This window comes from Dipodomys ordii, unplaced genomic scaffold, assembly GCF_000151885.1.
Source record: "Dipodomys ordii isolate 6190 unplaced genomic scaffold, Dord_2.0 Scaffold64, whole genome shotgun sequence".
NCBI lineage: Eukaryota > Metazoa > Chordata > Mammalia > Rodentia > Heteromyidae > Dipodomys > Dipodomys ordii.
Genome location: NW_012267280.1, coordinates 7,762,165 through 7,775,207, shown reverse-complemented (window position 1 = coordinate 7,775,207; position 13,043 = coordinate 7,762,165). Strand labels below are relative to the sequence as shown.

At 46.7% G+C, this 13,043-nt stretch overlaps 1 protein-coding gene across 1 annotated transcript in view; it reads right to left on the bottom strand.

The window, feature by feature from the left end:
• The window catches only part of Col4a1 (collagen, type IV, alpha 1), a 128,338-nt gene extending 115,301 nt beyond the window's left edge, over window positions 1-13,037 (bottom strand). Inside the window, exon 1 of the mRNA XM_013022832.1 lies at window positions 12,936-13,037. Coding sequence (XP_012878286.1) covers window positions 12,936-13,019 — 84 coding nt within the window. The 5' untranslated portion in view covers window positions 13,020-13,037. The remainder of the gene's footprint in view (window positions 1-12,935) is intronic.
• Between the last annotated feature and the right edge of the window lie 6 nt (window positions 13,038-13,043).

Below are 13,043 nucleotides of genomic sequence, written 5' to 3'. Positions count from 1 at the left end.
GATCTGCATCAGCATCTATCTGTGTTCCTTTCTGCTCAAAGTGGATCTAGGTTTTGCAGGAAAACAAAGCAGTTGTTAGATTCTTTTTTTTTTTTTGTCAGTTGTGGAACTTGAACTCTGGACCTGGGCACTGTCCCTCAGTCCCTCCTTGAGCGCTTCAGCTCAAGGCTAGCACTCTACCACTTGAACCACAGTGCCCACTTCCAGTTTTTTCTGTGTATATGGTACTGAGGAACCCAGGGCCTCATGCATGCGAGGCAAGCACTCTATCACTGAGCCACCTTCCCAGCCCCCAATTTTTTTTTAAATAAAGAAAATCTCAGTTCCACATTGACGTCTTCTCAGTGTCACCAAAAAGTGCCATCAGCCACTCTCCTTCAATGCTGATGAGCGCTCAGTTCCCCTTCTGGAACTATGAATGAATGGTTCCTACTGCCCTGTGTCAAAACAGAGGGCAGAGGAAACACAGCAGGTCCAACAGGGAAAGTCAGCGAAACCCCAAAGATAAAGCAAATAGAACTCAGGGTGTGTGCGTACAACTTGCATATACAGCTTGCAAGATGTCCTGGCTGCCACAGCACAGGTCCACCATGCATCACCTATTCCAAGAAGAAGAGGTGACACAGAGACACCAGCAGACACTCCATTTATCAGCAGGGCTGTTGCTGATGAGAAAGGCTCTGCACAACCTCTAGGTTTACCCTGATCTGTCCCAAACCACACAGGTGCACACCACGCCTGACCGTAAGGAGTATGCTGGAAGGTGGGTGTGGTCTGCCACAAGCTCCCTCCAACCATGGCATTCGGGCTACTTGTGAGGTTTTGCTCCTGTGTAGCAGATATAGCCAAGGTGCAGCAACCCAAACCTAGCGGGGACCATCCTGGAAGATGATGTTCGGACATTCTGGAAACATCTGCTGATCTTACCTCTTCCTCCCTCAGTGATACTCTATTTAAGAAGAGAATTGCCACATGGGTGTTGACCAGAAGAAATATGGTTCAAAACCAGCCTGGGCAGAAAAGGCCAAGAGACTCCATATGTCTACTGAGGGAAGCTGAAGACAATGGTGGGTGCCTGTCATTCCAACTATGATGAAAATCCTAAAATAGGTGAGTCATGGTCCAGATGCGGGACAGGGCAGGAAAAGAACCTCTATCTTAAAAATAACCAGTGAAAACACTGAACTAGAGATGTGGCTGAATGATAGAGAGCCTGCTGAGCAAGTATGAAGCCCTGAGTTCAAATTCAAGCATGTCCCCCAAAAAATGCCAACTAAGAGACCAAGTGAAGGATTGTTCCCATAACTGCTTCGCATCCAAAAGGCTCTGTACCATAATGTGTTTGACCAGAGACTCTTGCGTTGGGTCACTTCCCCTTGGAAGCCTACTTTGCAGCAGCGGGATATGGTGATGTGTGTGTGTGCTGCCAGTCCTTAGGACAAGCTGCCCACACAGTTTGCCAGGAACCTTGACCCAGTCTTCTGATTGATGCCACTGCCTATTTTCATGGCAAAAGGCTTCATGCTTCAGATTTGCCTATCCCTACCTCATCTGTTAAAGTTCTTTTGTCCAGAAAGCCAGGTCAACCTGGGTCTTTAGAACAAGACTCATTTGGCCAAAGAACAAAATTCAGAAAAGGGCTTCATGTTAACTGTGACCAGAGGCCCCTGGGTGCGAGTCAGGGTTGGGGTGGGGACTGTCCCTGAGCTTCCTGCACTAGCGCAAATGGCCAGTCTATCCGGTGAAAGTGAGGGGTCTTTTATAACCAGAACCCCCCCCCAGGGTGCACCCCTGCAGGTCAGGAAAGTAACTTTACTCTCCTTGCTTGCCTCTGGCCCCGGCTGCTCCTGCTGACTTAGCCATGGAGCAATTCCATTTCAAGGCATTTCAAGGCAAGGATGACACTCTTGCGTAATTACTGCTGTGACACAGGCTGCTACCAGACTCACCGCTTTTTTTTTTGTTTTTTAAGCTGCCTTCTCATCCCTATTTCTGGGATTTCTACATCCGCTGGCTTCATTCACTCTAGTCCCAGGTCGTTTTCCCAAGGCTGGCTTTGCTCAATCCCCAGTAACCCATCTCCTTCCCCCCAAGGAAGACAATCTTACGACATTTGTTAAAAAGTGGGGCCACTCTGGACATCGGCTACTCTCGTGGATATACGCACTGTAAACATGTAGAAGAGACCACTTTCCAGAAAGGACTGTGGTTCCTGCCTGACATGACAAGTCTTCCAGCAAAGCAGAGTCTGAATCTGAGCCACACCTTAATCATCAAAGAAGGGCGCCTTTTTAATCACTTCTAGCTGAGCCTTATCAAGGCAGAAATTGCAAGACTCTAATCAACAAGCAATAGGGCAATTGTTCCTCCCTGCTTCTTCCAGAACCTAGAGCCGTGCCAAAGCACGTGGGCGTACAAGGGTGATCATTGCGTGCATGCGTGCCATGTGCTTACATATTTGGAGCCTCCGCCTGAGCCAGGCACTGGTGAATCTCACCTGTCACCCTAGCTACCAAGAAGGCTGAGATCTAAGGACCACTGTGCAAAATTAACCAGGCAGAAGAGACTCTTACCTCCAATTTAACCAGCAAAAGCCAGAAGTAGAGCTGTGGCGCAAGTGTTTGTGCAACAGCCTTGAGCAAAAAAGCCAAGTGAAAGTGTAAGGCCCCGAGTTCAAGCCCCAGGACGAGCACACCAGCGAGCACACACACACACAGAGCTTCATCTCATTTTAAGGAATGAGCTAATGACAAAAAAAGGATAATTCTCAATCTTCACAGTTTTATTTACAAATGAAAATCCCTAATACAACAGTGAAGTCAATAAGAAGAGCAAACAAAAGCACACGTGTCATGTCACCCACTCTGGGCTTTCCATGTATGATCATGGATGACATCATCACATATTCCTAGGAAGAAGTGGGCCATTAACTCTGCTTGGGGGATGTGAAAAATGAAGCACAGCAGGGCATTGGTGACTCTCGTCTGCAATCCTAGCTACTCAGGAGGCTGAGGTCTGAGGATCATGGCTCAAAGTCAGCCTAGGCAGGAAAGGCTATGAGACTCTTATCTCCAATAAACCAATAGAAAACTGGAAGTGGCACTGTGGCTCAAGTGGTAGAGCACTCATCTTGAGCTGAAGAGCGCAGGGACAGCGCCCAAGCCCAGAGTTCAAGACCCACGACCCACAAAAAAAAAAAAGGAAGCAGAGAGAGAGGTGAGGCCCATTGCCTAAGGTCACACAGTTACTTCCTTATACGTAGAGTATTCATCCCATCTCTGACTAACTATTCTGTACTCTAAAATTTCCAAAAATGAACTTTACAATGGGGGGTGGGGGGAGGAAGTAGGGAGGAGTAAGCGGGAGAAAATGAGGGATGGGGTAACAAGGTTTAAAATCAAATGTACTCATTACCTTACTTATGTAACTATAACACACACCCCACCCTGATAGTCATTTTTTCAATGAAGATTTTTAAAAATTAAATACTTTAAAAAAATCCGAATCTAAGTGATAAATGGGTAGGGAGCGGTCATAATTTTTTAGTATAATATCTATACTACCACTATTAAATTTATTTCAACTTTAACTTGGGCAAAGATCAGAATCCAAAGTGTGATAAGAAATCAAACTACCTGCATATTTTCCAACCCAGAGTGAGGGCCTGGTACATGCTGATGGAACACAATACAGTGCTTATACCCTCTTACTTTGTGCTGGTGTTCTGAGGAGTTCTTAGCTTCACTTGTTTATTTTCACTGATGTAAAAAAAAATAATAAATGGGCCATTGGTTATAAATTTGGCTACCAGCCTAAAATAATATCCAAAGTTATGCATGTCATAAATGAATGATCTACTCAATAGAGGGAAAAAATTATCTCATAATACATTAAAAGAGGGTAACCTCCATGAGAGACGAGATAACATTTTAAAGTCCATAGGAATTCAAATTAATAGTTTGTGGAATAAATTTTACCAAGTTTTTAATGGCCTGAATTCCAAAAAACATATATATAGTCTTACCATTTCCAAGCATTTGAGAAAGCAAAATCTAATTATCAAGGCATCCAGTGGCTATTTGGACTTGCTTTAACAAATTGATAAAAAGCATCTGGTGTTAGCATGATGTTTACATGCAAAATGTTTCCCAAAGATAAAGTCTGAAGGGGAGGTGGGGAATGGATGAAGAAAAGAGACCATGGCATAGTGTGTAATGAAACCACGTCACTTCTCTTTATCAGCAAATATTATTGATCTTGGACTGGGTTTGTAGGTTTAGCCAACATAAATCTGATCCAGAGCCTAAACTAACCATATTGAAGTTTTTTTTCCTCCCATCAATGACCCATTTTCCTGCTTTGGCAACTTTATCTTAATTTTATAGACCATTTCCTGACCAAAATTTAGGAGTTATTTTAAACCACTAACCCCAAGTGGTGTTTAAAAATCTCCAGGAAATGGGTTTGTTTATAAGAAAACGCCAAAAAAAAAAAAAATCCTCCTCAGGTTACTGAATGGCCAAGGCTGAGGGGACACTGGGCACTGCCCTTGCTGGCCATCACTAACACTCCACATTGTCCGCCGCAGGGGCACAGAGTCCCACCACTGAGCACAGCAAAACACAGCACCCTCCTATGAAGGAGGAAGGGCTGGAACAACTGCACAAATCAGTCCACCGCTATGCACTTCTTGGTCCACAGACGTGTGATTTTGGGGACCTCCCCTCACCTTTAACTTCCAAAGAAGCCCTGGCTGGGCTGAAGTGTCAGCAACAGGAGCACAGGTAAGAAGCCAGCCCATGAGCTTGGGGGGGGGGGAGCCACTTTGCAGGCAAACGCCATGGGGGTGGGGGAAGGGGGGGAGCCACTTTGCAGGCAAATGCTCAGCGTCAGTGTGTGGGCGGGTGGAAGGTCCCAGGATGCAGGCCTGCTGCTCTGAGGGCAGCCAGCTGACACCTGGACATCCGACATCAAGGCACGGCCTGGGAACAGTGACCAGAGCAAGCGGGATGTGTGTCTGGATCAGCCAAGCCAGCATCCCCAGCCAGACAGGCAGTGCTCAGGGGCGCCCCCTGCTGTTGACCCAGAAACCACAGGGTGTGTCATCAAGCCCTCAGGTAACCCAGATGTGAGCTGTGCTGAGCCATTTGGGGGGACTTCTCCAACCCCCATGCCCCCAGACGGGTGACGTAGTACCTTGTGGTAGTTTTTCTGCAGATTGCTATGCGTTTAACAAACAGAATAGTACCTGGCACTAAGTGAGCACTGTATGCATGCTTTACAAACAGTGACTGGTGTTTTCAGGAACAGCCTGTGGACAAGGTGAGGGTGGAAGGGTCTGGGTGTAGCACACACCACCTCTGCGAGGTGGCCCTCACTGCCTTCCCAAACACAAGGATCCCATCACCAACACCGTGATCAAAGACCAGGGGGATCTTCACCCTCTATGACAGATGCAGGTTTTCTGTCTGACCAATCTCAGGTCTTTAGAATTAAGACAAACCTCCTCCGACAAATACAAAGATTCCATTTAAAAACCCACATTCAAGCGGGGCTGGGAAGGTGGCTCAGTGGTAGAGCGCTTGCCTTGCATGCCTAAGGCCCTGGGTTCAATTCCTCAGCACCACATAAACAAACAAACAAAAAAGCCAGAAGTGGCGCTGTGGCTCAAGTGGTAGAGCACTAGCCTTGAGCTGAAGAGCTGAGGGACAGCGCCCAGGCCCAGAGTTCAAGCCCCACGACCAGACCCCAAAAAAAAAAACCACCCACATTCAATAAAGGAGTTTCTACCTATGGATCAGCCATAGGTGTTTGGTGGTCTCAGAGCGACTGGTCTTTTTAACCTAATGAAATCTTCAACACCATAGCAGTAAAGATAATAATAACATCTTAATCAGACCCTGAAGGAGCACATCCCTGTGGTGATGCACTGCTCCTGTGTTCCTTGAAAATGCCTACAGTGCAATTCAAGAATAGACACTAATTAGGAAGAACCCCTCACTTTGAGAGGAGCACTGTGAAGCCAGAGAGCATGGGAATTGTGTTTCTTTACTTGAATAAAAGAAGAAGAAGCTGGGCACCAGTGGCTCATGCCTATAATCCTAGCTACTCAGGAGGCTGAGATCTGAGGATCACGGTTCAAAGCCAGCCCAGGCAGGAAAGGCTGTGAGACTCTTATCTCCAATAAACCACTAGAAAACCGGAAGTGGCGCTGTGGCTCAAGTGGTAGGGCACTCACCTTGAGCTGAAGAGAGCAGGGACAACGCCTAAGCCCAGAGATCAAGCCCCACAACTGACCAAAAAAAAAAAAGATAGATACTTGGAAATTTTAAAGTAGACTTTGATTTTTTGTTACAAAAGTAATATTTACTTTATAAAAAATTGTTAGTGATGCAATACTCAAATCTCCCACTAATTAAATTATATATGAATATTATTTCTTCACTAAAAGTGAAGGAAAATTTACAAAATAATTATTATTGGGATTATCTGTCACATGCTAAAACAGGAAATAAATACACATTTGGAGCTCAGTATGCCCCAGATGCTTAGATCTCTAAGTAATATCAAGAAAAAGTCTATCCTCTAAAGGAAGGCACAAGGCTGGGTGTCAATCATCCATCAATCTTCACCATCTCAGGAGCAGGCATTGCCTTAGGGAACTGCTGGGAGCCCTGGGAAACAGGGCTCTAATTTTATCCATGAGATAAAATTAGAAAGCGCTGGCTTTTGTTCTTCCTAATGAAAGAAGTATCTTTCATTGCTGAAGCAGAAACTCAACAAACAAAAAACTTTTCACACATTTGAATTAAGTACCAAATACAGTAATAATAATTTTCAGACATCCTGGTTAGTTAAGACAATGTTTGCTTTAATAGGCTAAACTCTCTAAGAGTAATATACCAAAACAAAAAACAAAAACCAGCTTCCTTCATCAAATGTTGGTGTTATTATAAAATGGAAGTTAGGACTGGTTCTAATTCACAATCACCATTTCTTGCTATTACCTGAAAAGGTGAAAATACACCAAGATCCAGATTTACTTACAAATAATTGGAATTCCTAAACTCTGAACAAAAACTGATTTCTCCAGCAAGGCAAGACAGGCAGTTAGATAATTCTCCTTTATCAATCAGGAGACATGCCCAATAGATACACAAAAAGGTAAAACTGTTTCTTTTCTATCTGATTTGAAACTTTGTGTCAGCTATCTACCTTGCCACAAAGCAAGTGAGCCTTAAGAGTTACATAAGCATAGATACTATTAAGAATCAAAGCTAGCAAAGCTTCTACAAAGAATATTACTAAGCCACGGAATAAACTATTTACAAAAGAGTTCAGCATTGTGTATATTTCCAAGTCGTGTTTAGTCTGTGGTGGAATATCTGCCCCAAATTCCAAATTAAGGGGAAACACCTTCCTTTGGCATTATTTTCTTTGTATCCTCTAATACATCCATGTGGACAATGTAGCATCATTCCCTGGAGCTGGCACACAGCTCCCAGGACAATGGAGGAATGGTTGGGGGCAGGTGAGCATGGCAGAAGAACCACCATTACCAAGAATTAATTCACGGCATCCCCTATGCGTCAGGCCCTCTCCCACTAGGGTATTTATACCACCAAGCATCTTATAATGGACTGGGGTAGCAAAACTAACCTCCCAACCCAATGCCAGGAGCAAGCCCGTGGCAGCAGTGATGGGCCATGCGGCATTGTCACAATCATGCTCGTTTGTCTATGCTATGGACCCAAGGCTCAAAAAGTGTACACTGCTACTGACAGCCAGAAAGGACCTTAGAGGCATTTAACTAAGAAGGGTGCAGACAGCTTTCAGAGACCTGAGGGAATAGAGGCAAGCAGAGGAAAGAGGGAGCAGGAAGAACTGAACACAGGCCTTCTGTGGAAGCACAAGGGTCAGTCTGTCCCCAGAGAACATCAGGGTGTAGGCCAGGCAGAGGCTGTGAACTCAGGCTGGTGAGGTATATAGGAAGCTGGGGGAAGCCTCGGTCAGGTGCTGAAACAGGGGAGAACTATGTGGTTTAAAGGAAACATAGGAAGACTCCCAGCCCCATCAGCAGTGAGGAATGTATGTTAGCAGTCAGGAAAACAAGGTCTGAGAGGAAGGCAGGGCAGCCTGGAATGGTTGCAGAGACCTACAGTAGAGTCCCAGAGGAGGAGGCCAGGCTGACTCCAAACACATAGGAGACCCAGCAGACCTGAGGATTAAAAGGGAGAGAAAGGCAAGGCCTAGAGAAGAAGCATGGTCTCCGTGCTCAGCAGCAGAAAACAGCAGGGAGCCACCCAGGGCCACACGGGAGGGCTCTGAAGGGAAACAGGTCTGGACAAAAGTCTGAACTCTGAACACCTAGGGTAAGTTAGAGATTAAACCCAGAAATCCAGGGTGGAGCATCCATGATCTCCTGAAGACGTCAGCTAAAAGTTCAAGAAGGCGGGTGATTGGGCAGGAGATGATAGGGAATCCCTAAGATAGAGGACAGAGAACAAGGAGAAGCCAGCAGAACCCAACCCAAAGACACGCCCAGTGTGGGGCCAGGGAAGGGGTAGGACTTGGAGAATCAAAAAGGCCCAGGACAGAGGTGGGACAATGGAAAGCAATGGCTGTGTAACCCGCTGTGTAACAGACCACAAACATTAACCTCAGGTAATCCCTCAGCCCTCCCACACCTCAAAGGGCCTGTCCTAGAGTGCAAGCATCCAGTTTCCACCACTTTTCATTGTATGCATGAGAATGGTAGGAATTGTCTTCTGTTTTGTTCTATGGCTGACATTTTTTAGTGGCTGTTAAATAATTGCAGGAAGAACAATGCTATTCGGGTATTATTTTAGGCATTCTATTGTTGCTTTTGCTTACTCCATCCCAAGAGCTCAAAATACCAAACATGCTTTAAAGACACTTGAGTGAGCCTAATCCTTTCTCCACGTCAGGAACAACTGTTGTTCAGCTAATAACAAACTTTGCCAAACGCACCCAGGACAAAGTCGGGATGCCTTCACTTCCAGAAACGTCTCCCAATGGATGAGGATTTGTCATAGAGCATCATCACTCATGGCTTCCATTGTCTGAAAAAAACCTTCACCACCTCTTCACTGAGTAACCCACCTTGTCAGAACCCCCCTTACCAGTTCCCAGAAAAGTGCCAACAGCCTTGTTAATGAGTAATGTAGAGTTTTGTGAAGCCAGGGTAGGTTTTCTGGGTGAGTTCCTACAGGCACTTCTACCTAGAGTCAGTCATCCGTGTTTAAACTACCAAACCCCCCTAATGGGCTTGGTGCATGTAGAAAAGGGACAGGATACAGCCCAGGCCTAGGAGGGAGCTAGAGGCTCCTTATCACAGTTCTCAGGGTGTCTGTTCCTCCACTTCCCTTTCCAAGATCAAAGGTCAGCCACCACCAGGCTAAACTATACACAAGGTCATCTGGAATCTCCTAGGAGGGGACTCCAAATTTGTCTTTCAGCACAAAGACCCTTGGCTTTACCACTATAGCTATCCCTCCATCAAGGTGAAAACCAGCTGCTACCTGGCAACTCCTATTTCTCCCTCTTCTCCATAGCCCTTGCTTTCCCTTGCCGGTAGCCATGTTGGGTGTGTCTCTGTTTCTCAGTACTTCTCACCAGTCTATGTCCTTCTGGGCAGAGACTGGGTGTCACACTCTGTTGCATGGCCAATGCCTAGCTGGGGCAGGATAGGAAGGAGGCATCCCTTCCTGTCCTGTAGAATAAGGAAGAAAAAGCGGGACCATGTAAGGCAGGGGCAGATCTGCCTGGGAAACTGAGGCATGGGGTTCCAAGAGTTCCCCCAGTCATCTACTGAGTAAAAGCAGATGTAAACTTTGGGGTCTCTTGTCCCTAATTGCATTCACCTTGTCCACGTGATTCTAGTGTACACACCTGTATGAAGGCCTGGCCTGACACACAAATCCCCTCAGATTCAACCTCAAGTACAAAGAACACGAGGTTTGGAGAACCCCCACCTACCCGCCACCTCTCCCTTCATGCCCTTACTAGTTAGGCAAAGGCTACACATCCAATCCACATCCCCATAAGCTGGTTCAAGCTCCCAGGAGAACCAAATATCACTTCCTTTGAGCTCAGGGCCAGCATTCACTGTCTGGAATGACTAATGGTCACTCAGGGAGATAAGATTGATAGGCAGGTATAGATGGATATACCTCTTAAGGGAAAGTTCACATTTCTGATCCTGACAGTTTGTTAAGAAGCATCATATAGAACCTGTGGGGCGGGGGGAGGGGAGGCGGGGGTGTTCATTCATCTCAAGATGGCAGCCCAACAGAATCAGAGGTGCATATGATCATAACTCCCGGGGGCTGATATGTGTCTCTAGTCTTTCTTATCTTAAAGAAAAAAAAGGTTGGAGGACAGGGAACAGAAGTAGTTTCAACATAAGATAAAAGCAATAGTTTTTTAGTTGGATGCTGGTGGCTCACACCTATATACCTAGCTGCTCAGGAGGATGAGATCTAAGGATCAAAGTTCAAAACCAGCCTGGGCAAAAAAGAACCTGAGACACTTATGACCAATTAAGTAGCAAAAAAAAAACAGAATTACAGGTATAGCTCAAGTGGTAGAGTTTCAGCCTTGAGCAAAAAAAAGCTAAGGGCCAAAGGCCCTGAGCCTCAGTTCAAGCCCCAGTACTGATGTACTAATGTGCATGCATGCATACACACACACACACACACACACACACACACACACATACACACACAAGCAAAAGTTTGGAAAAATCCATCTGCTAGTAAAGAAATAGTAAGAGTCACAGCAGACAATGTCCAAATGGCCTTTCATTGAGAAAAAAAAAGTACAATTCATAGCCAGCACACAGTAGGGTACTATGTGCATAAGCAAATCAGGAATCTTAAGACACAGGAATCCAAGAATTACATTTACTCACTCCTGAATTAGGGCTTGAAAACTTTGCAGCATTTACCATTCAGCTGGATTTTTAAAAAATTATATTTGTCTTGGATCAATGTAGAAGTTTTTTCAACACTCTGATATACCTAACAGCTGATTTTGGAAGGAAGGAAACAACAATCTTACTGATGGCATGCAAAGTGAGCTGAACTTTAAAACCTACTCGATATTTTTAAAATGGATTCTTGTATACCCACATGTCATATACATCTTAATTGCTCCTCTCTAACTCAGCCAGGAAAAATATAATAAAATGATAATGTCTTAGGTCAACTGGTGATCAGATGGCCACAGACCAGATTTCTTAGGAACTTTATATCTTGAGGGATACAGCAAAGCTCATGGCCACAAATGTCCTGGGGCTTTAGAGAATACATAAAGGAAATTAAAATAATCTCAAACTCAACATCAGTGAGTTTGACTTTTTAGCTAATATCAGGAGTTTATATGCATGACAGCCTCATTCTTTTAAGTCCTAGATGTCTGATAAGTCAGCTCTTGCAGTTAGCTCTTCTCTGCTAACATGCCAATCAGAACATCCAACTCCAAACACTGGTTTCATACTTCCTAATAAAACTCCGATCTGCCTGGCCACCCAGCCTAAAATGTGTCCTCAGAAGTGGTAAATCTGGTCAGTATCCTAAACCAAAATAAAGTGTTCTCATGCTCGCGCTTTTAAAAATATTTGGCCATCACTAGAAAAGAGTGTTTAAACAACTGGAATGGTTCAGAGAGACTCGAAAGGCCGGAGGATATTTCTAACTTCGTCGTTAGTAAAAATCACCCGGCCTTTCGATATCTATGGGGGGGGGGGGAGACTTCCAAGAAGCAGGCGAGTTCTTACCTACAGACACAAGTACTTGGTACATGCTACACACAAGTCCAGACTACCGCTCTCTCTATTCTAGTATGTAACACTTCATCCAAGAGGAGTTTCATTCCTCCAGAAGAGAAGTGAAATTCTAGCGGGGGGAAAAGACCAAAAATAAAGGGGAGAGCTAGATTAAGAAATAGTTAAAAAAGAAAAAGCATGTGTGGGAAAACAAGCTAAGGGTGGAGGGAGGAGGGGGGGCATGAAGAGGCCACACCTCTGGCCGTCAGGACAGCTGGGCCCAGGCACCATTCAGTCTTTATTCTCCTGAGGGGAGAGAGAAGCAACACCAGGGCTGCAAGTTGAGTCTGACTTGGGCAAACAAATGGCTCTCCATGGCCCCTTCTGCACCAGCCAAGAGAGAGCCCGAGAGGAAAAGTCGGAAAACGCAGAACAATGAGATGGAGTTTCACTTTGGTTTCACACTCGGGTCTCATTCTAAGACAAACACTATTAATAAAAAGCAGAAGGGGACGGTTTCGGCTGGAGGTATAGACAGCCCCTGCTGCTGGCCAGCCCGCCCTAGGTGGCACAAGCCTGTCCGTCCGTCTGTCCTTCCTTCCCAGGAAAGCTAGGATACAGCTGTTTCCAGGCAGGCAGCCCAGAGCTGAGCCTCAACCATCAGTCTCCAACCAGAAACACGCCCAAAGCGGCTGCCAGGCACATGTGTGCGGGGGCCCCGCGCAGCTCGGGGTGCGCCCCCGCACCCCCCCTTCCAACCTCCCGCCCGGGCTCCCGGGCTCCCGGGGCTCGAATGCCGGGCAGGTGAAGGCACCCGGCTGCCCAGCGCCTCCGCGTTGAGGGTTCAAAGCTCCGCCACGGTGCGCGCTAAGTTTCGCTCCTTTTCCCCAGCCCGGCAGAACTTTTCTCCCCCAACTCCCCGGTCCCTAGACCTTAACAAAGGAGGGTCCGTCCTGGATGCGCGACCGGGGCGGGGAGGGGGGGCGAGGTCCCCACCCCGGAGCGGCTGGAGGAGTGCACCTGGCCGGTGCCCCGCGCGCCCCCCCAAGGGGCGCTGGACAAAGAGGCCTCGTGGGGAGCCCGGGGGTCCGGGGCGGGGAGGCCGGAGAGGGTACCCCTCCCGGGGCGGGGGGTAAGGGGGGCTCACCTTCGCGGCGGCCCGGCTCCGCTCCTCGTGGAGCAGAAGGGCAGCGGGCAGCAGCAGCAGCCAGACGCCGAGCCGGGGCCCCATGGTGGCGCGTCCCGGGCGGCGCGG